Genomic DNA, 27,611 nt, shown 5'->3' with positions numbered 1-27,611 from the left:
ACTGGACAAAAATAGACAAAATATATATATACATACATATATATACATATCAGAACAAATAAAATATTAATATTTAGCTTGGTTTGAGGCAAACATGCAGAACTCCCACAAATGTTTTTTTTCACCTTTACTATAAAATGCAGTTTTTAAATATTTCTGCATACTGGGGTCCATAAACAGTGTTGAATGTAATAAATGTGGATTCATTTGAACATAGTTCAGTTTGTTTGAATGTGATATTTTAGCTGAAATGATGTGGTCACGTGTTGTGGGTCCAGTTTCATCGAAGCGCTGTGGCTGTAAAACCACGTGACGCAGCACTCCGCGGTGTCAGAGTGGAGCAGAAACAGGTAAATTCAGTCTCTCGCTTATTGTGTGAGCGAGTGGGTTCGCTATATTTCCCCAACTTAGTTGTATCAACTTGGGGTTTAAGGAATTATATCCTGTTCTAAATCCGATTAAGAAGGTCGACAACGAGACCACTTGTCGGTCGGGGTTGTGTAGCAGTGTCTAAATATTGAAGCCGGGGTTTCTGGTCAGTATCGCCTGTTATTTATTTTCATTTTAGCGGCCTGCAGGCCTACCTCTAGCCTCGGTGATTCCTGTGTCGAGTGGCCGTTTAGGGCGTACCGAGGTGTTAGAATGTTGGCAGAGCGGCGGCGCAGTTTGCGAAGCTAACTGGGCTAGCTGGCTAACGTTGCCTAGCTGCGTGGAACGACGTCAGTTAACCAAGTTAGCAACGGCTATCACTCGTTACCAACGGCAGCTAATAGTCAGTTATCGCTACTTAGTTAGCCGGTTAGCTCGCTGCTGTTTGTCGCCATGAGGTGAAGCCCATGAGAAGCGGAAGCCTCACCAACACCTCAAAAGCTTGGATGCTTTTCCCCTCACGTATTACAGGCTAGTTGGTTAGCTTTTTCTGGCCATGCGGCTGGCTAGTGGAATTGGATATATTCGACTCGACGGGCCCTGGCTGTAGGCTTGTTTGTGGGCTAGTCCAAATAGGGTTTTTACGTAACGTATGCGAGATTAAGCAGGACGCCGTTTATAGCAAGGTTAACAGTTTGCTACAGAGATGTATTTGGATGTGTTGAATTTGTGTTTGTGTCTTGTCTCTATCATTCGGTGTCCAAACATATACTGTTGTTTTACAATAATTTGATATGTAGCGTTTCATAATGCTGTGAAGAGGTAAATAAGTTAGCAAACGTTATGTGCTTAACGTAAAAGCATTGATTGCAGCAGCACCCAGTGCACCGTCGGACTATTTGCTTCCCGGGTCAAACCCGCGGGTAGCTTTGAGTTTTAGACCTTGCCTTAGAAAGGGGACTGAAAAACACGCTGTCATTTGCACTTAACTCCTTAGACACTTTATTTTTATATTTCACCTTATCAATGCTGTTTTTGTTATCTTATATTGTTATATTCTGTTTGTAATTGTTACTGCAATTTTGGAGCAATCCTGAACAAGAATTTTCTATGGGATTAATAAAGTTCTCTTATCTGATAATTTGTCAGCGTTTTGCAGGCGTCTCTGAGAACAAAGCTGATGCTGTGTCTTCATGAAATGCTGCTAGCTTCCCCTCACCAGGCAATAAGCCACCAGGCAGTTTGAGGAAGTAGCATTCAAGTGTACCTGACATAAATAGGTCACAGGTCTATAATGATCCTCTCATCCTTCTCCTCAGGTGTTATTCCTTTGTAAATACTGTTATTTGTATATACTGTAAATGATGACGTCCATGGGCGGGAACCGAGCCCGTGGCAGCTGGGATCAGACGCAGGGCCAGACACAGAGTCAGACACAGCACAAGCAGAGGCCTCAGGTACCCTCACTCTCACCACCTGCCCAGATGTAGTGATTTGCACCAGGGTCTATTATAGGCAAATCGATGTATTGCTACTGTAGCTTCACTTGTTTTATTAGACACACAGTTTCTGCATAGCTACAAAGTACACACACACCAATTGTGGCTATGTTGCCAGTTAAGCCCTATTACATCGTCTTTTGATAAGTTTCAAGCATACTACAGCTAAGAATGCACTACAAGATCATTAGAGCTGTTGACACCATATTTTTAAAGTCGGGAGGTGAATCCCTGATTGTAAGCTTTAGGGATTACAGCTTCAGTCTGATTTACGTCGATAAACTCAGGCACCGATCTAAATTGACCAGCTAACATCAAACACATTTGATAATTGCATTGTGGTTCTAACAAGACCTCTAGTAGACCGTGACAGTGGTGCTTACTGTTAGATGAGGCATATTTATATGAAAAAGTAGTTGTCAAACATAAAAATGAAAGGCTAAATAGGATTTTTTACAAGAATATAAATCTCTTGCTTCTGTTTATTGCAAATATTGGATGTTTCACTCTTTGGAACAGGCTACGGCAGAGCAGATCCGACTTGCGCAGATGATTTCAGATCACAATGATGCAGACTTTGAAGAGAAGGTCAAACAGGTGAGCAGATGCACATCCTTTTATCCTACTCCAGCTTCCCTGTGTAGTTTCTTGCTCCTTTTTAAAAAATAATGAAGTAGCACTACTCTTTCTTTTAGCTTTGGTACATTTATAATTACGTCCATAGTGTCATGCATTGGGTGTGTATGTATGTGTCTTTTATATTGTGCATATTGCGTGAAATTATTATTGCATATTCATTTTTGCAAGATGTCATCAAACACATAAGTCAGTGACACAGCATTCAGTGCATTAAATTAAGGCTGCGATGAAAGTGAATGTGTGTATGTTCTTCCTATTTGCTTGTGTTAACAGCTTAGAAATCGGAGGTACCACCATGAATAATTTTGGGTTGCTCTTATTAAATGAAACTCAGCAGCTGCACACACTTGATTACGTAGGAGCACTCAAGCCAGGCAGTCTCTCTATCCTACCCATGTTGCTTTTAATTTGTTTTTCACTGTCATTCAGAATCTGGTTTGAAATCATTTGTGACTTAATGATTAAGGCAAAGTTAAAAAATGAAGACCCTAAAATGGCATCTAGGGTCAGAGAGTTCTGTAAACAGGTCACCAGGACCTTGTGATAAGGAAGGTTGTCTTTTTGCATAAACAATTATAGTGTGCAGTAATTTGAATGGCATTGGAAAAAGGCGTCTCAATCCCAGTCTTAAAGTACCAAGGTCTTTTTCGGCATGAAAATACATCAAATAAGCCATTGAGACATTTTTTTTTGTTGTTTTTTTCGTTGCTCAATCATGTATGGAGCTTTTTTTTTTTTTAATATGTAAACATAAACATTTCAAAACAGTCCTAGTTTATTTCCTGTTGAATTTTATGTAAATGACATCAGCTTACAGGAAGTTACCCTGGCAGTTGCCTAGTGATGGAATTCTGTTGAAAAGGTCTGTAGCGAATGCCTGGAGAGACGTTAACAGTCCCAAAGGGCTAACACATGACATTCAAAACGCTATTTTTATTTAGAATGGCACCTAACCTTTGCAGTAGCATGATTAGGGTCCCTACACATAAAACAAAGCACCAACAACGTAGTTAGCAAACCCAGAGTTTATTAAAAAAAGACTGTTTTACAAGTCTGTGCCTTAACAGTAGGTCCACGTTGACAGGTAGTCCACAAAAGTCGATTACTGAATGCACTGGAGTTCAGTTCAAGGAGTGAAGTTTTGGCATTTATAATTACATGGAAATTAATTGTCACTTTGCTGTTTGTGACGATGTCTATCAAGTGTTAATTTGGGAATGAAAGGAGTGCTATTTTGAGAAATATTAGTGGTTAAAAAAATGCTGTTTTGGATGCATTCAGCGCACTTCCCCAAGCTGGTCAGTGTTAGCGTCCCTCCGACCATTCTCTATACATGGTTGATCAATGAAAAAAAAACTGTTTTTGTAATGCCGAAAAAGACCATGGGGTCCATTTTTGCCGGACTTACACTTTAATGGAAATTGAATCTTGTGTTCAAGCTACTGAAGTGACCCATGATGCTGAATCCCTGCTGGTAGCAGGCATACTGGTCTGTAACAAACTCCAAGTCTACATAATAATAAAAATAATGTTTATTAGATATAGCACCTTTTTTGCAGACAGTGACAAAGTGCCTCACGTGATAAACTTGTTAAAATAAGACCAAAACAGGAAAAAGCAAGCAAAAAACAAATACCAATAGAAATAAAAATAAGAGACAATAATAACACAAAATTACACACATGACACAAAAGCCAGTTTAAACTACATAAAAGTCTCGTTATTAACAAGACATGCCACTCCTTCTTTTGCAGCTGATTGACATTACAGGCAAGGACCAGGATGAGTCCATGATCGCACTGCACGATTGCAACGGGGATGTCAACAGAGCCATTAACGTGTTGCTGGAGGGTAGCCCAGACACAGTGAGTATTGGCTTTGTGTGGGGGCTTAGTCCTGTTGGGTCCAGATACGGGATAAATAAGTCCTACACTGGGTTAGATAACTATAATACTGGACTAATGGTTTACTCCGTTTGTATAGTGATCCTGTGAAGGTATAGCCTGGTATGAACATGCAAAGAGGCATTATTTTCTGTAAAGGTAAATGTTTGCCGAAAAATTCACTGTAAACATATTTCCTTTACTTCCCCTGTTGGTCAGTGAGTCATAGTATGTTTTGACTGACCTATTAAGAAAAATAAAATCCTGTGGCAAGTGTTTTACTGTCTCAATTACATTATTTAACAAGAGGTGAATACAGTAGTCAATCGATAATTTCATGTATACCTGTTCTTAAAAAATTAAATGTATGAATTTTCCTTGTGAAACAAGTGAATTAAGGAACTTGGTGAGCCCTCGTAGTTGCATACAAGCATTGATATAAATGTAACTACTAGAACACAGGGTAACATTTAAACTAGAAAGAGTGGAAATGCATCTTGACAGCACAATAATCAGACCTGATAAGGTGTTGACAGCTATCTGGATTGCCAAGATACTGGCTCAGTGGAGTGACTTTAAAACAAACCAGTTCGATATTGCTCGCTGGGAAATTAACAACTAGAGGAGCAGAGTCTGTTTTTGTTTTCACTTTGTGGTTTTAAAGTAGCTGCTGCCTTGTCTGACCCACACCAGAAACTATTTTTATAACCACTTGGCTCACTAGCTGAACAGTCAATTTTCTCAAGTCAATGCCATACTGATCACCATCAACACTCAACATCCAGCCTGTTTGTTTAGCGTTACTAGCATTTCCTTGAGTTGTGACCATATTTTGGCTGGTTACACTGTCTTGTTGTTATGGCAGCAATCTAGAAATGCATTTAAATGACCTTCACTTTTCTTCTGTGGTTGTTTTGCTGTCTCTGTGACTCAGTGCAAAGTCAGTGAGTCCAGCATTGTAACGTTGTCTTTATTTCTTCCCAAGGACTCTTGGGAAATGGTGGGGAAGAAGAAAGGGGTGTCAGGCCCGAAGGAGACTAGCCAGGCAGAGACCGGAGAGGAAGGAAAAGAGAACAGGGAGAAAGGAGGAGAGAAAGATGTAGCACGTCGTCGAGGCGGAGCTCCGCGTAAGGGCCGTGGAGCCAGCAGGGGACGGGAGTGTAAGTTCTTTTTCAAGGTATCTTTATCAAATATGAACAGTCATTTGTCAAATGAGACTGGACTTCAAAATCAGAATAGTGGTTCATCAATAAGAGGCTTTCAAAGTGAACAAACAGTATAAAGCGCGGCTCTCATACAGCACCACACATTTTTGATACAGCTGCAGTATGCAACCCTCTAAGCTATAATAGGCATGTAGCATAGTGTCTTATTCTGATGCCGTTCTCTTTTCTGAACTCAAGTTCGTGGTCAGGAGAATGGCTTGGATGGAGGCAAGGCCGCAATAGCTGGAAGAGGAGCAGAGCGAGGCCGAAGGGGAAGAGGCAGAGGAAGAGGGACTGTCGGTAAGTGTCTGTAATCCTCTTTAGCCAAACGTGTCCATGAAGGAAATCTATCTAATCAAAACGAGGCAGTATTTAGGGAGGCGGTTTATTTTTACTTAAACCGCTGTCATTCTTTCTTGTGACTAAAGTTGTCAAGCTAAGAAACTAAAGCAAGCTCTCTCCCCAGGAGTATCTGGACGGCGAGGAGGCAGATTTTCGGCACAGGGCATGGGGTAAGAGAACACCTGCGTTGCCTAAATCCAGAGGGCCTTTTGTTCCACTTTCACCTGTTGCCATGGTCACCAGAGAGCAGGACCCCAGCCTATTGTTTAGCCTTAATCCAAAGGAGGGAGAATATACATCAGCCAATGGGACTGAACAGCGTGGGCAGAATAACTTTCTTCAGAGCGCACGATGTGTAAACATTTCATTTGGAGTGAAATTTTGATACATCCACTCAGAGGGTGTCTTTGCTCTTTGGCTCAAGGCTGCAGCACAGTTGTAAAAAGTAATATGTCAGTTGATGAGTTAGCACCTTATACTGGCAGCTTGACTAGTAGGTGTTATAACAGAGGAAGTACTTATCTCATTCTTGCCAAATTTCATTTAATGCTCAACATTACAGTTGTCATAACAATTCCCTGCCTTCTTATTATAAGCAGTTAGATGTGATGTTACTGTGCTGTTGTAGATCTAAATCTGCTTTGTCTGCTGAAGTACCAAATGCGACATGATGTGACTTTCTCTAGTGAGGTCAATGCTGAGTGGCTTCCTCCCAAGAGAAGTTTGAATCTAATTTTCACTCTTACTAGTACAAAGTATTGAATGCTGATGTAATTCTGCCATTAATATATATTTGAAGACAGAGGCTCAAGGGAGAGGCACGACTTGAATTAAACCAAAAGTGTTTTGGTGTAATTCAGATATTTGCTCAAGTGGTGGTGCACCCAATATGACAAAACCTCACATGTCTTTATGGTTTTATCTATGCTCTGTGTTTCCATGATGCTGTGAAAATATGCTACAATTTCAAGTATATTTGTAGTGTGTGGACCCAAATATTGACTTGCAAATCTCAAGGGACACAACAATATGCTTTGTTCATATTGGTTATAAACTAAGCTTGTTTCTCTTAAGCTGAGTGCCGGGGCTTCCCACCTGCAATCGCATGCAGTTCTAGCTGAGGTGTTTCATGTTACCTAACCCCCACCCCCCGACCTCACATCAAACAAAAGTTCTGTGATTGCTTTTGCTTCTTGCTGCTAGCAGGTACATTTTACCAGCTTGGCTTCACTTAGGGAAACACGTGGCTTTAAAAGTAGCTGTCTTAAAGCAGATACGGTCTTTGAACAGTTTATTACAGTGTAATAAGATGATAGTGGGCAGTTTGGCGTCTGTGTGTATCATTGGTACCATGTGCTAGTATATTTAACATGATGCTAAGGCAGTTGGTACCATTCACCTCACATGCACATTCTGCTTGCACTGAATCAAAGTGCATACATATTGTGAACAGGATAAACCACACTCACTGAATAAGCTGATCAAAGACATTTGTCAGTTATTAGTTACCTGATACTTGTTTAATTTAGCATAATCAGTATAGCAAAGTTATTACTACTTTCCTAAGGCTACATTGACACTGTAAGGCCAATCAGATTCTTGGTATATTCAGAATGGATTTACATGGTTTTAGACCATCATGATTCCAAGAATCACAGACACATCCAGTTTGACTGTTTTCTATATTTCATTAAATAATAAATCTTTAAAGCTCTCCCAGATTTACAACACTGTTAAATGAAGTGTTTGGACAATACTAGTTATTGAAGTAATAGTAAATTTGTTGTTGAATCAAAGCATGGGTTTAAACACTGTATTGATTTGAATCACTGCCTTTGAGATTGTGATACGTAAAGTAATGTTGCAGCCAGAGTGGTGTTGGCGATAACTGCAGCATGTAACATAGCTGCGTACATCAACCTCCTCCCTCGCTGATGTTGCCTGGTGTAAAGGATGCATTCATTATGTAGTCCGTTGTATCCACTTGTACCACAGCATTGGTTGGCACATTTGCAGCGCTGCCTCTTTTGGGTAACTGTTAGCAGCCTTTGTATTTGAATTCTCTGGTTACAGAAAATCAACTGAGGGAAGAGATGGGAGTCCCAGTTTGTTGTATCCATAGAGGTTTTTCCTAGTTGTTGTATACAAGCCCCCTGAAACTGGTTAATATTAAAAGACACAGCTCCAAACTCTACAGTAGAACTCAGAGCTTTAACAGTACATAGAAGTCACAGTTCAGTTCATCATACTGTTGTAGCTGACTGGGAACCCACGGGTGTGTCTTCCAGCTCCGGCGTTTCATTTTAGCTTACTCGCTCTTCGTCCCACATGGTGTGATTGACTCACGCGCCACTCCGCTTTTGTGCTAACTTCAGCACCTGCTGCTAACAGCGTTCTGTGCGAAACTTGCTAGTTAAAGCCCTAGTAAAAGTGGTTTTGCTCTGATGGAGACCGGGCTGTTTATCTGAATCGAGCCAATTCAATTTGAAGCTGATAACGGTTTAACCTGAAGTATGTTTTTGTCGTTATCAACTTTTAAGGAAAAAAACAGTGAGATCAATTAAGACTATTGGACTTAAGGAAATGGATATGTATTACAATGGAGGGGTTATTAAATGCTCACTGATGCATTCACGTCAGCATCCTGTAAGGCTGTTCAGTAATAGCTTTGAGATGATGTTGCTGTGTGATAGAAGGTACCATTGAAATTCCTAAGATGGTTTAAGCATTAACTGCATCAATGGAAAGATTACCGCATTTACTCTTGCATAATGGCGTTCATCTAGCAATGTTTGTGGCTGCATTGTGTGTGTATACCTTTTGATGAGTTGGGGTTCTTGGACTGTATTTACCCATGACTAAAAGCACACTGGCTTGCCTTGCATTGGAGAGTGACTGACAGGTGTAGAGTGTTTGTTACAATACTGGCACAGGCAGATGGAAGGCAATTTGCTTACGCTGCTGCTCTGGATTGTGGTCTGTAAAACAAAAGCTTTATCTTCAACTTTTACTTTGTTGTGCTTCTTGTAATTGTTGCCATTATTTTTCCTCTAAAGCCAGATTGATAAGGAACCCAGATATGATATTGCAGGAGGGGAGAGGTGAGTGCATCGCCACTGGTGTGTCTGTTATTCTTGTTTTCTGTAGGGAGACTTTTGAGTGCCATAAAACAGGATGTTGTTATATAAGACCTTATCAAAACAGAAAGTATTACTACTCATTCTATTAAAAGGATATGAAAAAGATATAAACTTTCTAAAATTTGATGTTAGATCTGTTCACCCAAGCCATACATGCCTCCAGATTGGCACAGGAAGGATCTTAGATAAATAATGTGAGCGCCTTGACTTGGCTTGACTTAAAAGACTTGTATTTCATCATGTTGCTAGGTTGCACCAGCTGTAATTTTCCCAGCATACATGGATGTCTCAGATTAATCAAAGACATGCAATACCAAGAAAGAGTTGTTGAGGAACAACAAAAATAGTATTTAGATGCTCACAAGTCCTCATTTGCATGTCCTGACTGTAAAAACTCTCAAAGACAAGTAATGGTTTCACTTCAGTCTCATCATTTCCTTTTCCTGGTGTCACTCTTTTCTCTGAAGTGTTACTTAAAAGCATAATGATAAGAGCAGAGTTGGGGATTAATTCAAACAGTATTCCTAGTGCAATATGCAGGCACAAAACCAACTCACTCGATAGTGGTTTGAAGCTCTTAGGAATTTGGTCTGCGTCTGCTTAACATTTTCAAAACTTTGACCTGTAGAAGGTAAGTTAAAGACTATGAACCCCAGATTAATGTGTGTGGGCACCCTGTTATGGCTCAAGTTTTTTTTCTTTGTAGTGCTGACAGCCCTTCAGCTGTTGGTACATGTACTCAATTCTCAACTCAGCCCATTTACTGCTTTCTTCCCCAGAACATTCAACCCTGCTGACTATGCGGAGCCAGCCCAGACAGAAGAAAATTATGGAGGGGGCAGCACCTGGAACAACACAGGAAGCACAGAGCTTGAGGAGGGTGCGAGTAAGTTAATTTTTTTTAAGAAAGGTTGCCTCCAATATAAGTTAATCCTATCAATGAATCCTGTGTTCACCATCCAAATTATTAAAGAAAAAAAAGAATTATCAGCATCCCAAAGAAGCTTTTTGCGGTAAAGATGAAAGAAGGCTTCACTTGCATTCCAAGGACACTTGCTTTGATGCGAAACGCTTGCACACCTAATCCCAGACTCATTGCATTCCTCTCAGATCTTTACATCTAGGTGTCTGTGTGTCCAGTTCACTGTAATCGTCTCTGTTCATTACATTCTACTTTAATCGCCTCACCTCTGACTTTGTCTCTAGGGTTGGAATACGCTGCTGGAGAAGGAACAAATTACCCTCCCAAGTTTGACTCTGCTCCTGGTAAACTGATCTTCATTTCTCTGTTGTTTTTTATGCATCCCTTATTCTGTTTGAATCTCTCCGGCTATCTCAGTAGTAGTGAACTGTTTCTCTTTGACTCATAGGTGCCTGGAGGACTGCCACAGAGGAGTGGGGCACTGAGGACTGGAATGAGGATGTGAGTATTTCTGGGCTTAACCTCCTGCAACTAAATATAACATGAAGTAAAGTAAATACAATCAGAAGTTTTAAACATATTTCAGCATAGTTTGAATTCTATCCTCTACTCTCTCTTCCTCTGCAGCTTTCAGAGACCAAGATATTCACAGCTTCCAGTGTGGCGTCTGTGCCTCTGCCTCAAGAGAATGTCACCATCACCAAAGGACAGAGGTCAGTCGCTTATCCACGTTTTTGGCCCAACTTATGCTTTCCAGGAATTGGTTGAGTGAATAATTAATTTGCTTGGATTCACTGGCTGCTTTTCATGATGCCAACTTGCGCTTCCTTGCCCCATGTGAAGAGGCTGAAGGTCCTCGATGCTTCGGGTTCGACTCCGACCTGCGGCCCTCTGCTGAATGCCCCCCACCCCATTTCCTGTCTGTCCTAAATAATAAAGGCTTGAAAAACTGGCCAAAAAATAATCGGTAAAAAAAAAAACTTGTGCTTCCTCGTGTCCTCTCTCCTTGTATTCCAGATTACAGGAGGAGAGAGGACGTGAGGAAGCACACATTGTTTTTTTGCTTAGAACTTAGAGCGATAAAACAGTTGTATCCTCAAGAAGCGTGACGTATATACATCTTCCCTCCACGTGACCGATACAGCTTTACAGCATGTCATAATGAACTGACTCTATGGACCCAAAGATTTCCTCCGTCCTCGCGTCTCTTCCACGCAACTCTCTCACATCCTCTCTGAAAGTAGCTAAAACCGGAGGAAGAGACACAAGTGAGGGAAAAGAGATGATTAGCATAATGAAAAGCATATTTTTGATCATTTATAGACCAAACAATTAATTGAGAAAAAAACCTGCAGATTACTTGTAAATTAAAATGATTTTAGTAGTAGAGTGGTGACACAGATGTTATACTTGTTATAATTAATATTTCCACCTTGCTTTAGGATTGACCTTGCGGTGCTCTTGGGGAAGACTCCCCCATCCTCGTCTTCAGAGACAGAAAACCCCCCCATGGAGGCCACCCAGCCCCCCTCCTTGTCCCAGTCACTGGTTTTCAGCAACTCCAAGCAAGGGGTGCCACTTTCCCAATCATCCTCCAGCACCCCTTACACCCAGCACAGCATGGTGAGACTCCCCAAAGCATTTTTTATTTTGTGCCTATACACGTCCTGGCTCTTAGAATTTACTTGCTGATGCAAATCATGTCTTTAAGTTTTATCTCAACCACTTCCAAGCCACACAGGATAAAGATAGGGTAGTTGACATCATTTCATGACTATGCGCATTAAGCACCAACTTTTTTTTTTAAATTAATCTTAACAGTGTGTTGATAATCTGCTTCACAGGTCAGCATGCTTAGCAAGGGCTTTGGGGAGGTGGGGGATCCTAAAGGAGCTAGCACAGGGACCACTGGCTCTCAGTTCCTGGAGCAGTATAAAACAGCCCAGGCACTGGCCCAGCTGGCTGCCCAGCACTCCCAAACTGGACCTCCCAACACAGCCCCTTCCTCGTGGGACACCGGTGCCACCTCACTTGGACAATACGGTGAGATGACACCGTACTGTAATTGCGCCGATCACCCTTAAATCCCCTTGATAATGACAGAGATTCCCCCCCAAGTAGTACAATCAGAACTAATCTCAAGGTTTCTTTACCAACTTTTTTTTTTCTTTCTCCATTTTCCAGAAATTAAGACTCAGCCTGAGTCTGCGGTCCTTACGCCCTTTACGAAGCGGCAGCCCTACCAGGCCGCCACCTCAACCTCGTCCATGTTGGATGTTTTCCTGCAGGACAAAGGCCTGCCTCCTTCTTCTTTAACCCAACAAACAACATCTTCACCCCATGTGGTGCCTCCGCCTGCTTCAGCCCTTCCCAAAATGGCAGCAGTCCCTTCGCTAGGTCAGCAAGGTTCCCCAAGTTCCTCAGACGCCCAGGGTTCTAGTCCACTGCCTTTGCAACAACACAAACTCAAACAGCAGAAGAAGAGGACCTCCATCACAACAAAGGTAACCACTGAATTCAAATTGGAACATGTTTTTTGAATGAGCTAGAGAAGCATAAGTAATTCTCTAATTAATAAAACTGGAACTTTTTATAGATAGAAACAAACTGCTGGTCAAACAAGACAAAGTGTATGATCCCCAATTTTAAGACTTGGCACACACAAAGTCTTGAAAGTTTGTGAAAGTTTTTGGCTTTTATACCTTTTTAAAAGTGAATTTTTTGTAGTTGTACAACCCTGTAAAATGCCCTTCTTCTTCCTCAGATTCCTGCTATGGCAGTAGAGATGCCTGGCTCCACAGACATCTCAGGCCTCAACCTTCAGTTTGGAGCACTGCAGTTTGGGTCAGAACCAGTTCTACCAGAGTACGAGTCCTCCTCTGCTAACACGACACCAGCCAACCAGGTTCAGAACAGTCTCTACACTAGCCCCAGCAGGTTGGTACATCCAAAATACAACTTTGTAACTTTGAATACTTTGAAGAAGCAATAAAACCAAACCATGCACTGTATCTAAGTGCATGCTCTAGTCTTTAAATTCAAAATTTAAGTAGTGGATATCAGTTTTATAGTCAGAACCGCTTATTGTTCCCTAAGAACACAATCTTTTCAATGCTGTTACAATCTGCAGTGAGTCAACTCCAGCTCTCTCCAACTCCAGTCAGATGGACCTGTACGATCAGAGATCATCTCAGACTCGGCGCTACCCCCCCTCAGTCTCCTCCTCCCCTCAGAAGGATATGCAGCCCAAGGTGAGGCTAAAACTTCCTTCTTTCTCACTTGAATTGGTAAAACATTTAATATGGTGTTGTGTTAGTATAGTGCTTAGAGGAGTGCAGAAGTCTGCTGCAGTGAATTTGTTTCGTCTGGGTCAACTCCTAAATTCACTCTTTAGCACTAAAATCATTACCTGAACTCAAGTGTTTAAAATTACGATAATCCCCTCCCTCATTGTACCTTTCTTTTTTTATTGGGTTGTGGTCATTGTAACTATTTTCTGTAACTCTTTTTAATTGTTCAAACGTGACCTCTAGTTTAAAAGCTCTTCATAGCAAACAAGCTTCTTGGCTGGACTGATACCTTCAAATTCTTATGAATGGCCTGTTTCCATAGAAACCTGTGAGTTCACCTTCATTGTTGGTTTTACAGAATGGATTCAGTTCAATGCAAGCAACACAATCTGTGGAAGGTAAGTGTCTATTTCCGAAACGGTTTTTCCTTTAAGCATTATTAACATGTTTCCTGATAACGCTGGATTGGAATTTATTCCAGAAATCTCTTCTCTCTGTCTGCAGCAGGCTCTGTGGTATCAGTCAAGCCTGTCTCTGATTCAGTCACACCTGTCTCGAGCATGGGCACTTTGACTGACAGCGGCTCCGCCTCCTTGTTGACCACATCCAATCCGACATCCCTCAGCGGCCTGTGTCACAGTGAAGATCTGCCTCCAAGCACCATGACCCCTCCTCAGCACAACAAGTGAGATGCTGCTAAATGAACACATATGATAAAGTGGGAAATTAACTAGTATCTTAAGTTATGACCTCTGGGTGATCCCGGGTATCGGTAAATGTGAAATAAGACAGATAGTTGAGGCGTGCTCTGAACCTTCCTGTCATATCTACAGCTCTCACCCATCACAACAGAACAGCCTTGCGCCCTCTTCAGTCCGGACATCCAACTCAAGCTTACTGGTGAGCTTATGTTTATTTCTATATTATAACACAAACTATCATGTGGATCGAGCATACTGTGTTCTTTTATGACCCTTGAAAGAGTATATTAAATGTGTTTGGTTTTTTTTGTTTAACCCCTGAGTGTGTGTACATGCTTATGTGGGACAGTGTATCCCTGCATCTCTGTGAGCATTTTCAAAGCTGCATTTCCGGTGATGGCAGATGGACATATTAGATATCCATTCACTGTAATGGAAATTTAATCTCATCAGTCCTAACCGCATCTTTTTATCCTCTTCCTTCCGTCTCTACAGCATCCCAGTGTAGACGGTGATTCGAGCCTGCACTCCTCCTCCTTCCCTTCCTCTGTCTCAGCTGTGCAGTCTTCATCAGTCCCCTCCTCTTCCTCCGTGGCTGCTGCGCAGGTGTCCCTCGGGGCCCCTCAGTCCTCCTCTGTGGGCTCTGCCACAGTTTCGGCCCCCTCCGGCTTAGGCCCCGTCAGCAGTCTGGCCATGGGTGCTAACACTATCCCCATGGGTGTTCCAGCTGCGACAGCAGCTTTAGTCTCGTCAGCAGCCTTGGCCATTGCTTCTTCAGCTACTTCCTCATCCTCGCGCAGCTCTGCGGCATCCTCAGGTTAGACACGAACGCAAGCAAAAACATGTCAGGGGAAAATACACTTTGTCCTGTAATTTCAAGAAAAACAAAAGAAGAATGAATGAATGAATGCCCTTTTTATAAAAACATAAATAAATTACTTTGTGCATACAGGGAAAGCACCTCCAAACCTGCCACCTGGAGTGCCCCCTCTACTGCCCAACCCATACATCATGGCCCCTGGACTACTGCACGCCTACCCTGTAAGTTTTCTGCCATGGCCAAGTCAGTCTTTGTACAATCCAAGCTTGACCTGTGGTTGCCAGAGTTTATGTTTTATAATTGATATGGTAGCCTGATTTTCTGACACATTTCTTGCTTCGTCTCAGCCTCAGGTCTACGGCTACGATGACCTACAGATGCTGCAGACAAGAATACCGCTGGTGATGTTTTGTGGTGTCTTCAACTTTAAAAACATTATGCACAAATAAACTTCATTGCTTCTTGTCCAATATTTAGATTTCGTAAAAAAATATATATCTTTTTCTATTTCCAGGATTATTACAGCATCCCCTTTGCAACTCCCACAACAGCACTGACTGGCAGAGACGGCAGCCTGACAAACAACCCTTACTCTGGTAATCTAACAATTGCATCTAATTAAAATTAAAAAGCTTTATGTGCTTAACTGATGAAGAAACATTTGAAATTTTATGATTGTCCTTTGTCATTTTTAAAAAGAATTTGGTGGTTGATTAAAAATTGAACCTGGAAGGAAAACAGTGCACCTAGCTGTGGTCACACTTTGGTTTTATTATCAGGAAACTATCAACCACATGCCTGTTTTATAAACCGATTTAATAAGATGTAATAATAATGCATAATCAAACATTTAGAACACTTTTAATAACCTTCCACTCTTCATGTACTCTGTTTCCTTTATTTGCAGGCGACTTATCAAAGTTTGGTCGAGGTGATGCATCATCCCCGTCACCAGCCACCACATTAGCTCAGACACAACAGAACCAGACCCAGACGCATCACACCACACAGCAGCCCTTCCTCAACCCAGCGCTGCCGCCTGGCTACAGTTACACAAGCCTTCCATACTACACTGGCATGCCGGGCCTTCCCAATACCTTCCAGTACGGACCTGCTGTGTTTCCGGTGAGAAAACCTAAGTCTCCTGCTCCCACCCTGAGTTTCCAATATCTTTTCATGAGGAACAGACATCATGATACCAAGAAGAAAATGGATAGGTATGGATAGGAGAAGGCAAATAAATTTGATGCCTGTCTTAACGGAAGAGATAATTTTGGCATCCCTTTGGCCTCTCCTCCAGTGGAATGATATAAGATTGCATTTTGATATTTAAATACATTTTCTGACCCTAAATAAGAAGAAAACTGAATTTTTGTGACCAAACAAGACAAACTTTGGTCGGCGTACTTGGTTACAGCTCGTTGACTTGATGACATGACATTACATGCTTGCTTTTGCTTTCCTCCAGGTGGCTCCTACCTCGTCAAAGCAGCACGGTGTGAATGTTGGCGTCAATGCATCAGCCACACCCTTCCAGCAGGCTAGTGGCTATGGTTCCCACGGATACAGCACTGGTGAGGCACTAAACGATATTGAAGCGGCATGTTTAAAAGGGTCGCGCAGGTCCTGCTTTGTATACTTGCATAGCAGTAACTCTGTACTGTTTCTCGTTGGTATGGAGTGCATATTTCATTTGAGCTCTGCAGCATCCACAAGCATAAATATGATGCTTGTGTTAAGACTTTTGTTATGCTTGTGTCAAGGCAGTTGTTAATGGTTCATAGCACATTCTTGTTTGCTGATTCTCACTTAACGGTTGACCTCAAGGTTAATCAAAATGTTTTTGGATCGAGCATGATTAATATTGAGGTTTTGTTGTGTCAAAATATTGGATCTTCATCTTGTACTTGTTTTTATTGCCTGCACACATGAGGAACACGTCTCAATAATTCAGCTCTTTTATGATGGCAATAAAATGTCTTTGTTAAATGGCTTCTCATGATGAAATTTATGGGACTTCCGTTTAAAAGAATGGGAATGGAAGGATGGGCTTGATCAGAGGCGCCTGGCTATACAAGTTTAAATAACATGGATTAGATTAGCTCTCCTGCTATCTTCCTTAGCTTGCTTTGCTCATTTCAGAAAGTGGAGTTTGCTCCAAGGCTTCACCTTCCACTACATCTCTTGCACACACAATCACCTTAAACACATCAACACACAGAGGGCCCCTCATCCTCCCATTTCTTAACATAACTCGCCCTTTTTAGACCATTTTCTTTCAGCAGTTTCATATTTTCCCAGTGGCCTTCTGGTATCTGTTCCAGACTTTATCACTTCATGTTGCTTTTTCTTGTTTTAGTAATGCTATTTTCATACTTTGTCATCACTCAATATCCACCTTTGGTCATAACATGTGCAACACCCATTTGCTCTAAGCTGCACCATCTGCTGCTTTTTGCCATCACCCAACTCAAGCTCACTCTCAAACCCCTCACCTCCCCTCCCATACACACACACACACACACACCCTGCCTGCCCCCTGCACCCCCCAACCCTACCCTCCAACCTCTTCCCTTCAGACTTGGGTCAAATAATATTTGCAAATGGTGTTGGCGTTGATTCTGACCTGCTCGCTGTACAAGATTGGCAGGTTTTGCTACACAAGACAATGCATTTGGTGTCAAAGTTCAGATAATTACAGTAAAGTATTTGGGTATCAGGATAGTGTGTTTCCTAGAGGACTTGACACCATCTGTAATGTCTCAATGTTGTAAAACCTGTCCATGTGGTACACAGTTTCAAAAAAACGCAATGAATTATTTGCAAATGCTATTTGAGGCTGGTCTGCTTCCCCTGCCTGGTGTGTCTAACGCTGTGGGCTGCGGCTGTGTGTCTGACTGTTGCAGGCTATGAGGATGTGGGCCAGGCTTCAGGGAGTGGGGATTTCTGTAAGGGCGGATACGGCACTGCCGTGGCCGCTGCCGCTTCTGCACAAAACAAGCCAGCCAGCTCTGTCACCGGGCCTGGAGTCGGTGAGTGCCGCCACATGCCTAAATAAAGCAAGAAAAAAAAGAACCTGTCCCTCCCGTCTTCCTCCTTGTCACCAACCATCCTCCTACCCTTCTTTGCTCTCGTTCCTTTGCTTCATCACTGATGGGCTGCACCTGTTGGAAGACCCGTCACACTCCATCCGCTTTTAGACAGTCCAGTGCAGCCTGCCTCTCTGCAAGCCTGTCTGACATTCTGCCTGTTTCCTGTTCTCTGCCAGAGCAACTCATCATCAATCTAATCTGGTTTTTATATTATAGACATTTATGCTGCGTAATTATCCGATTTACAGTTAAAAAAAAAATGTGGCAGGTCACAAGGGCTCTGGCTACCATAAACTGATGAGTTGCTCTTGTTGCTGTCACATTTTTCCTCCGTATTGCTTGCTCTTCACTCATATTGTCATTGCTGGTATGTCCATCACAGAGTATCGAGTTCACTGTCCTGCGAGTGAAGTAGGTTACAATCCAAGAGGGCAACAAAATGTCTTTATTAATTGTAAAATAATGCTGGGCTATATAAGAGTGTTTGTGTGAATGCACCGTTTTGAGAATTTATCAAGTGGCGACAGAGGTATTCAGTGGTCACGTTCTTGATGCTCCCGTTCTTTACAGAATGGTATCTGAATGAAGACGAAGTTGCCTTGTAGAGGGTTTTATCATCTGTATTTCTGCCATAATCTTTGAAGTCTGTATTGTGGTATTTCTGTGACAAATCTTGAGTATAATTTTTATAGTTTATCCTATTTTGACCACAAACTACAGTGACTGCATGAGGGGGAATTATTTCTTTCAGAATGCGACCACTTGCGAGATAACATCTGCTGCATAGTACCTTTTCAGGAGCGAGCTCTTAATTATATTCAGCTACAACACCCAGTGTTTTATTTTGTTTGGACCTAGTAGCATCTCTCACTTTCACCACGAATGCTATCGGATAAATGTAAAAACACACAGCGGCACACAGGGATAAGCAAATCTCTTGGACCATGGACATTATTTTAGGCTCCAAACTGTTTCAAAATCTATCACTAATGCAGCCGGTAAAATAACTCAAACCACTCTTCCTTAATATTATGTTCAAGTTTACTGCTGTTTTCTAGCAGTGCCACTGCCTTAGACGCCAAATATCTCATTAGGACAATTATGGAAAGAGACATAGTGCTCTCATCAAACTGAAATGAAAGGAGTATCTCTGTCAACCAACAACCATTCATCTGATAGACTTCACACTTGGTGGGTGTATTGCTGATGACCCATGGAAGTGCAGTCTTGAGCTCTTGAGACAGTCATTAGTAGTGTATTAAGAGGGGATACCTATCGAGTACAGCTCAGTCTCCATCACTTGCTACAGTACGTTCAAGAACAAAGAAAGAGGGACCAGAGATGTCACATTCTAGCAAACTCGAATATTTCAAGCATCAGCAATGTAACTTTGGGAATGAACGTCTTTGTTCCCAGAAATAGCCTGGTCCCAAATAGCTAGCTGTTAGCAAATGACGCATATACTCCCATTGCCAGGAAACACAACTGTGTCATGTCGGGTGTATTGTTCAGGACTCAAGGAAGCACAGTGTCGAGTGTGAGGTTGTTTTGTATTGCTGCTAGCAGCTCTCTAGAGAACTGCTCATCCAGACAGCAAGCAATCAGCCTGTTTTGAACGGGTGCTGTGGTAGTGTCTTAATAAATCCATAACAATGATTTATGGAACGGACTGAATGATTAAAAGTATCTTGAAGTCTCTTAGAACTAATTGATTGAACAAAATTGAATCCTACATTTGGGGACTTTAAGACACGACACCTTTTGTTATGTAAATGCCACTAGAAGTGAGCCTTGAAAGTATCAGTCTTTCCTGTCCAGTGCCCATCTTGTTTTTAATATCTGTCGACCTTGTTCTGCATCTCTGTGGCAATGCAGGGAATTAGTGTGTGCCAGAGCAACCACAGCCGTAACCAACAGATACTGTCAGACTTTAACCACTGCTGCTGACTGGAACTGATACGCTGCTACACCATCTTTTTCACCTCTCATCCTCTTCATCTCATCCTTCTTTAGCTACACAAGTTCTACACAAATCATCTATGGTCTGTTTACATAGATGCTCACACTTCTGCAGGATTTTTTTTGTTCTTAAGTCATGAGATTTATTTTTTTCTCAGTTGGAAAAAAAAAAGTGTTCCCACAAGTACAGAAAGTGTTTGTAGGATTATAGATATTTTATTTCCTGTTGTTACACCATATAGCAATTCTGTTTAGGATCTGAAAATAACCATGTGGCTGGACATGGTTTGTTGATGGGTGTTCCTCAAGTCCCCTTCACATGCCCATTCTTCAGTTTTTGGACTAATCCTGTGTCCTGTCTCCTCTGTCTCTGCAGGTGTCTCTGTGACATCAAGCAACACTGGGGTACCAGATATTTCAGGGTCTGTTTACACAAAGACGCAGGTGATTACAGATCATACATTTTTCAAGCCCTTACTAAAAGGAAAGGGGACCCCCCCCTGCAGTTTTAATCAAGCAAAAATGTCACGTCTGATCTTTGTCTTACTTCTTGCAGCAGTCGTTTGAGAAGCAGGGTTTCCATGCCGGCACGCCAGCAGCTTCATTCAGCCTGCCCTCGGCTCTAGGGAGCGGGGGACCCATCAACCCCCCGGCTGCCGCTGGCTACGCCCCGGCCCCCTTCATGCACATCCTGGCACCGCACCAACAACCCCACTCTCAGATTCTGCACCATCATCTGCAGCAGGACGGACAGGTAGTGGACATGCTTTTGTCGTTTGTCTCCATCTGTTGGTGCAGGTCACACCTCCACCTGTTGAGTTCGGTCGATCCAGACCGAGAAAAAAATATACTTGGTTGCCTTTTTTAGTTTTGCTTGTTTTGCTTTCACACCGTTATAGTATAAACTATCACATGATACTATGGACTGACGGGAAACTCATTAATTTCACTGTTTTTTGCGGGTTTTGTCCTGCATCATCGACACTTCAAGGGGCCGTGTGAGGAAATCATATTCCAGTGACTGACAGAAGATCATGCAGCACCTCACGTTTATCTAATTTCTCTCGTGTCACACAGCTCACTAAGAAATATGAGCGTTATTAATTTACAGCAACTGAACTTCACGTGTCAAAACTCATGACTGATAAATCGAATAGGGACCAAAAAGAGACGTCATGTACCCTGTCATTTATAAAGAAAGGAAAGTTCCTATGTGGACACTTCCGCTTATTTTTTAATGAGGAACTGCCAGAACACACGGTAGGACACAACCTGAGAACACCTGTGGCTGTACTCGAACCACCTATTAAACTAGCAGTATGTACTGATATGGCCAAAATGTAGTAACAGTATGTCAACAAAAGCATTATCTGCAGTATGCCAAAAAAAAACCTGAATGTCAAACTGATTTGGGAAAAAAATCTCCTGCATTCATCGGATCAGTCTACCTAACAGACAGTATCCCACAATGCAAAGTGCTGGAACAACCATGCTTTTGTTTCTTCCCCTTTCCAAAACCTTAAGCCTGGCATACTGCAAAATATATCCATGTAGGCATGTGGTTTCGAATCAAGCGATTTCCCCATCCAACCTTCTGGTGCATTAGGGAACGTCCCTGCACTCAATCCCTGAAGCATATACTTGTTACCATGGGACAAATTGTCCCTTGCAGTTAAATCCCTGTATACAGGTTCATCGTGTCGCTATGGTATCTAATATTGAGTAAACACACGGCATGAATCGACGGCTCACAGATGAACTCTGTCCTCTCTCCACAGAGCGGCACTGGACAGCGCAGCCAGAACGCCTCCATTCAGCAGAAGTCTCAGATCAACAAGTCGGCATACAACAGCTACAACTGGGGGGCAAACTAACATCCACTGTCTGGGCCCCCGTGTTGTTGACAGAAGCAAGAAGGGGGCTCATCACTCCTTTCGCTAACAGTCTCCACATATGAACTCCCTCTTCCTCCTGCAGAGATTCCCTCCCCAGTCTCTTGGCCCAGCACTCCTACAGCTCTGATTACGGTCAGAGGAGGTGCTGTGCCGAGAGAACAAGCACTGTAATGATGCATGGATGGGCGGGACGGACAGGAGGGGCTTAGAGAGGGGAGATCGGAGCTTAATGGTTATAGAAATACACCGTCAAGAGGTGAAATATTGAGTGTTGGGAATTTGTAACGTGTTAATCCCCACAGCCCCAAACTTTTTCTTTTTTTTTTCCTTTGACTTGTATGTAACATAGAAGTGTTTTTTAAAAGAATGACCGTTTCCTGTATGGTCTTTTTTTTTTTTTCTTGTCTTCCCCCCCTCCCCCTTTTTTTTCCTTACAGATGGGGGAGGAATGAAGTACTATCTGAAGGTGGGGGGACAGGCTGGTTTTGTTTTTCTCACCCTCATCTCCCCGCTCCTTAATTTTGGTGGAAACTACCCCCCTCCCACACAAAAATTCCCAAACACAACAATTTGCTGTTAAATGTTTTTTTTTTTTTTTTGTCATTTTAGGTTAAAAGAAACAATTCTCTAAATTGGTAGAGTTGTGAAGTTTATTTTTTACCAAATATAGATATATTATATATAAAGACATATAAGCTCACTGGCTTGGACTGTGAGGAAAGTGTGTTTGTCATGTGACTGCGTGCATGTTTGTACACACGGGGGGCGTGGTTGTGTACTGTGCTCTGTTTTTTGCCTAGCACAGAATTTTTCATTATCCAACACTTGTACAGTAACTGTTCCCATGAATTATAAATATGTTGCATCAAGGCCCCACCTATTCTGCAAGAGATGTTGAATGATTTCCAAGGCCAATACACACCCAATCTGCCTTCCAGTGTGTTTTATCGTTGGTTTTATTTTTTAGGCCCCCCCACCTTCTCTCTGCTCCACCACCTGTCCCCCATTGTAAGGAAACCTGCAGCGTTGAATACCGATGGACAGAATTGTACTATGGGTTTTTTGTCAGTGATTTATTTTTTCTTTTTGTACTGTGCGTTTTAAAAATTTAAATGGATGAACTTGTCTTGTACATATATAAAAAAAACACAAGTACTGTAGTCCCTGTTTGTTCGATGGCTTTCTCCTTTTCCTTCTCGTATCCTTGCAGACTTGTTAGCTTTCTGTTTCATATATTTTTTTTATTTTGTAAAAACATAAATATTAAGTAAATAAACAAGGAAAAGACATTTTCATCATTTTGGATGTGAATGTCTTTTAAGAAACCATATTTTGTTTTTCATGTGGCTTTTAAATGCAGCAGCATCTTTTTCAACAGTGATGCACAGTGTTGGTGTGCGTTGCTGAAGGCCGGCCTTCAGTTAGAAACGTTGGACACTGAACTTTATCGGGGGGAAAATGAATTTACACTTTTAACACTGTAAAAACCATTACCAGCAAGTGTCACAACTGCATTTCTATAGACATTTGATTAGTTTCTTTGTTGCTTAAAAGTATAGGATGCATCTAAATGGTGTTTATCAATATGTAATTTAAAGCTAGTTGTTGAACCGGTCAGTGTAGCAACCATCTCTAGGATATCACAAATGCATTTTCTATAGTTCATTTTTCATACCTCGAGTGCAGCATATTTACCCAACGTGTACTAAAGTTTTAGTGCTACTCCACCATATTTCAGGGGCAATTGTAATTCTTAAATCCAGTACTCTTATTTAAGTTAGCTTACAAGTTACAGAGAGTAACATTTTGAATGCAGGACTTTTCCATTGGTCTTTCTAGTTCTTTCTCCACCACTACTAGCTTAAGGACATTAGCTCCACTGCCTGGGGAGACTTATCAGCATTCAAACAGCTGACGGGATATCAAGAACATTTATCAGCTCTGTTTTTGGCGAACGGGACTTTAAGATAAACACTTGTTTATGAAGTCAAAATGCCAAATTAACCCGTTCCGTAATTAATTTCACAACTAGTGCAGAGTCTATAAGCATTTAGCTAAACTCCTGTTACCATAGTGACTAACTGGCGTCATAATGCCCGTTGGTATTTTTCTCATTCGATGAAACGTGTAGTCGCTTGGTGATGGAACGCCGTTGCTAGGGAACAGCAGCCCGCTCTAGCTTGCCAAACTGTTCAACGTGCAGTGGTGGGGAAATTAAACCTCTTAATATAGGGAAGATTTGTTTAATTCTCTGAATGTTTAGTAGCCTACACCTTTAACTTGTTAGTGTAATTACTTTACAGCACTGGTAATTTAAATTTGTATACCTCTCAACGTCTTTTATTTATGCATTCGCATCCAAAAGATAAGCGTTTAAAACTTAAAATGCTAGCTGTTGTGTGCTGTTATTTATGCTGCGCCTTCTTTCTGTAATTTACGGTAACGTAGCATTACGACAGTTTGTGTCACTCTGAAGTACCCAGAACACTTTGCGACACTGTTGACAACTGAGCCCGTCGCTTTCTCCAGCAGGTGTCTGCAGCGGCTATAGTTTTGTAACTATGGTTTAGTCTTTACTCAAAAGCTGTCGATAAGTTATGAGTGTTTTTGACTTATTTCGCGGGTTCTTCGGGGTACCTGGAGGCCATTATCGGGGCCGGAGGTAAGTTTATGGAGTCAAAGTCAAGTCTCTAAGCTAAGCTAACGTTATTTCGCTAACTCTACCTGCATCGCACGCTGTTGTGTTGGCTAGTTAGGTAACGAAACGGCTTTATTTACAAGATTAGTGCTTCTCCGCCGGGATGACCACAGCAGGGGTCCCTCAGCTAGCAAGCTTGCTGCTTTATTTAGGCGAAGAGTGACCTCGGGATTATTACGATTGAGTACTTCAAGATCTTCAACAAGGGGTCCGCCAAATTGTTTGAGAATTTTTCCAATGTTTTTTTGTTTGTTTTTGTTTTCAAAAGTAAAATATACATTAACACGAATGCAACATGCAACCAGCAAAGATACATTTGTTGAAAAAATAAATACATTAACACAACCTTGATAATAGGTTTACTGTCTTACAAGGTTCACAGATAAAATTGAGCTGAAGGATTCAATGTGCCTTCCAAATGTGTTTCAACATTAACATATGATGTATGAATTTTTAATAATTATCATTGTAATATCTTAGTATAAATAGTATTGTATGTAAATTAAAAAGCTGTGTGTATAGGCTTTAGGCCAGATTTAATATGCAACTCAATTTAATACAATATTTGTAGCAGGGGGTCTCCTTAGGGGCTTAGGGGTCCATGGCCTAAAACCCTGCTTTAAGGTCTATTAATGTAACTGTTGGACAGTTGACATAACACAAAGCAAGATTTGATAAGTTATTGGTCATCAATGGCGCAAAAACTCATACATTTTATTGTTTTTTTGTAATTTTGTTTGTTTTTGTAATGTTTCAGGGACCCCTTCTTTGATGCTATGACTCATGATGACGATGACGACGACGACGATGATGAAGAAGATGGCTTTTACTATGATGGGTTCCGTGGGGACCAGCAGGACCCCTTTGACAGCGCCTGGAGGTTTGGCTTCAGTTTTGGTCCCGACGGGATGAGAATGCAGGAGCCTCCAGTGTTCGGTCACGTCCTCAGGGAGATGGAGGAGATATTCTCCCACCTGGGCCGCTGGGAGGGACGTCCAGAGTCTGGACACTTTGGTATGAAATCTGAGCTACGATACAGTATTTTACGGCTCATATTAGTCTATTGCAATTCTCTGTTGTAGACTCAGTCTGTGCCTCCCTTATGTTCTAGGTGTTCCCAGTATCATGCCGCCACCACCTCGGGACAGAGCAGAGAGAAGTAGAGAGGCATCGGGTGTGAACCCACTGAGAGATTTTATGCTCAAATCCCCTGACAACAACCCACAAAGACCCCAAGCAGGACCATCGCAAGATCCCAGAAATGATGGCCACCCTTCTTATGAGTCACCAGATTTTGCCAACTCACCATTTCATGGTTGGACCCCCTTTTCAAAGGTGAAAAAGATGTTTGCTTTAATTTTTCCATCAATACTTTGTTTCTGTGGCGACATGAAGTTTTACCGGTCACTGTTATGTATCAACTTACTTATGGTTTCTTAATAGTTTAATGATATTTGGAAAAGAGGACCACAGAAAGCTCCAGAGGAGGATTGCAAAGAAGACAGAGGTGGGGAATGTTTTTTTAATCCTTCAGTAAAACAAATGAAGTACGACTCCATAGTATATATATATAGTATTGCTCTGTGTTCCAACTGATTTCCTTTTTCCCACCCAGATCTGGACTCTGCTGTGTCCTCTGGAGGCTTGGAGCAGATTCTGACGCCACCTGCTGGTCAGACACCGAACCAACCCAGGACCCGCTCGTTCTTCCAATCAGTCATGGTCACCAAGGTGGTGAAACCTGATGGGGTAAGAGAAACCATTTATCTTGATGTTTTTATTATTCATGTATTATTTTAATTTCACAGCAGGTTTTCAAGCATTTCAGGAAAAGTGGAACCTAACAGTGATACTGCCGGGGGTCTGAGAAATGACCCTTGCAGTTGTGACTATATCTTCAGTATTAATCCTCTCTTTGGTTGTGAATTGATATTGTTTTTTACTCGTTTGATGTCTGTCAGACTGTAGAGGAAAGGCGAACCGTTCGAGACAGCCAAGGCAATGAAGAGACCACAGTGACCCGCTCAGGAGGTCCTGGTAACAAGGAGGGAGCAGACCATCAAACTGGGCCGGTCACATCAGGTCAGTCTGTGCATAGTGCATGTTTTTAATTCATTTATTGTGCAAGTTTTTAGAGTATTCTGACTAAAGTAGAGGCTTGGTGCGGTTCTAATGCATTATTGTTCATATTTCAGGTGGTAAAAGTCGTTTTTCGGACTTGCGGGACGATGACTCATTATTCTCCAAGTTCTTTGGAGGGTTTAAATAAAGTGAAGCAGAAAGTGGAGTATATTCTCTTGACTGGCCGTAGCTTTTGCTCCCTAAAAACATTTCAGTCTGAGTGTTTCCCTAGAGCTGTGAGTTTGACTGTGTACAGGAGAAACCTATATCTGGCCAGAATACTTGCATGTCCTTCTATTGCCAAAACAAATGTGTTGAATTGGTTGAATTTCATGGTCACACACAGTTTTCAAATGACCACGTAGACTAGAAGCTGCCAATCCCGAAGACGAGTGATTTTTAACAAATCGAGACACATCAGGTAATAAATACTTTTCAGTTACATATTTTATTTTTGAATTGTCTTGTAGGATAAGCTTGTATGAATGTGACTGATATGTCAAATAAAGAGTCTTAATATATTGTTTTTGTCATTTGCCTGTTGTTTTATGGTTAGGTAAGAAATGATAAGCATTAAAAACACATGTAGTTCAATTCAGTATATTTAGAGGTTTTGCTGGTCATTATTGGGTCTGGTATGACCATTAGCTTAAGGCGGCTAATGTTAGCAAACTTTAGATTTACTGAGTCATTTTACCCAGTATTAATTCTCTCTATCTATCTCTCATCAGGTCCTTATCAGTTTAGCTCTTTAATGAAGGCTTGTTGCGGATGACGGCAGTCCACCTGTTTTCATCTGCCCATCTTATTCAGCCCTTCTTCTTCTCCACTGCCCTCTTTCTAAATTCTAAAAAAATGCCCATTAAATAAAAGTCGATCACATAACGTGCTTCAGATGCAGAAAGACTGATAATTTATGTTCAATTAAAGTTTAAAAATTAAACGTACCCTTTCATGTTGAAATATATCAAGGTTTCACTGCTCTCCTGTTGGGGCAAATCTGCAGCTCATGGGACCTTGGGAGTTTCCCTTTGAA

At 41.7% G+C, this 27,611-nt stretch overlaps 2 protein-coding genes across 13 annotated transcripts; both read left to right on the top strand.

Annotated features, from left to right (window-relative positions):
• Positions 1-333: 333 nt before the first annotated feature.
• On the top strand, positions 334-22,960 carry ubap2l (ubiquitin associated protein 2-like). 12 transcript variants are annotated; one of them, XM_083925354.1, is made up of 30 exons: positions 334-350; positions 1,689-1,826; positions 2,388-2,465; positions 4,262-4,372; positions 5,376-5,550; positions 5,794-5,895; positions 6,062-6,107; positions 8,994-9,038; positions 9,857-9,963; positions 10,284-10,343; positions 10,448-10,500; positions 10,627-10,712; positions 11,442-11,622; positions 11,844-12,042; positions 12,184-12,503; positions 12,764-12,936; positions 13,130-13,250; positions 13,648-13,687; positions 13,794-13,974; positions 14,123-14,189; positions 14,486-14,807; positions 14,943-15,031; positions 15,158-15,211; positions 15,325-15,406; positions 15,718-15,935; positions 16,279-16,384; positions 17,717-17,842; positions 20,238-20,305; positions 20,418-20,615; positions 21,640-22,960. In XM_083925354.1, exons 2-30 carry the CDS (start codon positions 1,731-1,733, stop codon positions 21,733-21,735), a joined length of 3,600 nt encoding a protein of 1,199 aa, XP_083781480.1. In that variant the 5' UTR covers positions 334-350; positions 1,689-1,730; the 3' UTR covers positions 21,736-22,960. The 12 variants fall into 12 exon arrangements, with proteins under 12 accessions (XP_083781480.1, XP_083781482.1, XP_083781483.1 ...); XM_083925356.1 differs by lacking the exon at positions 334-350 and adding an exon at positions 380-535 and having other exon boundaries at positions 9,857-9,957; XM_083925357.1 differs by lacking the exon at positions 334-350 and adding an exon at positions 380-535 and having other exon boundaries at positions 13,160-13,250.
• A 1,306-nt stretch (positions 22,961-24,266) lies between these two features.
• hax1 (HCLS1 associated protein X-1) lies at positions 24,267-27,078 on the top strand. Its single transcript, XM_083925974.1, has 7 exons — positions 24,267-24,418; positions 25,212-25,468; positions 25,566-25,789; positions 25,898-25,961; positions 26,070-26,203; positions 26,416-26,536; positions 26,650-27,078. The coding sequence occupies exons 1-7, from the start codon at positions 24,354-24,356 to the stop codon at positions 26,721-26,723; spliced, it is 939 nt and encodes a 312-aa protein (XP_083782100.1). The 5' UTR covers positions 24,267-24,353; the 3' UTR covers positions 26,724-27,078.
• The last annotated feature ends 533 nt before the right edge of the window (positions 27,079-27,611 follow it).

The sequence above is a fragment of the Echiichthys vipera genome, assembly GCF_963691815.1.
Source record: "Echiichthys vipera genome assembly, chromosome: 13".
Taxonomy (NCBI): domain Eukaryota; kingdom Metazoa; phylum Chordata; class Actinopteri; order Perciformes; family Trachinidae; genus Echiichthys; species Echiichthys vipera.
This window is presented reverse-complemented; position numbering and strand designations above follow the sequence as displayed.

What these genes read in the sequence shown, in the direction of transcription:
- ubap2l (XM_083925354.1), top strand. Translation starts at nt 1,731, where the DNA reads ATGATGACGTCCATGGGCGGGAACCGAGCCCGTGGCAGCTGGGATCAG. An exon ending in TTCCCACGGATACAGCACTG is followed by an intron (nt 16,385 to 17,716) that starts GTGAGGCACTAA and finishes TGACTGTTGCAG; the next exon opens with GCTATGAGGATGTGGGCCAG. An exon ending in CTGTTTACACAAAGACGCAG is followed by an intron (nt 20,306 to 20,417) that starts GTGATTACAGAT and finishes TACTTCTTGCAG; the next exon opens with CAGTCGTTTGAGAAGCAGGG.
- hax1 (XM_083925974.1), top strand. Translation starts at nt 24,354, where the DNA reads ATGAGTGTTTTTGACTTATTTCGCGGGTTCTTCGGGGTACCTGGAGGC. An exon ending in TCCAGAGTCTGGACACTTTG is followed by an intron (nt 25,469 to 25,565) that starts GTATGAAATCTG and finishes CTTATGTTCTAG; the next exon opens with GTGTTCCCAGTATCATGCCG. An exon ending in AACTGGGCCGGTCACATCAG is followed by an intron (nt 26,537 to 26,649) that starts GTCAGTCTGTGC and finishes TTCATATTTCAG; the next exon opens with GTGGTAAAAGTCGTTTTTCG.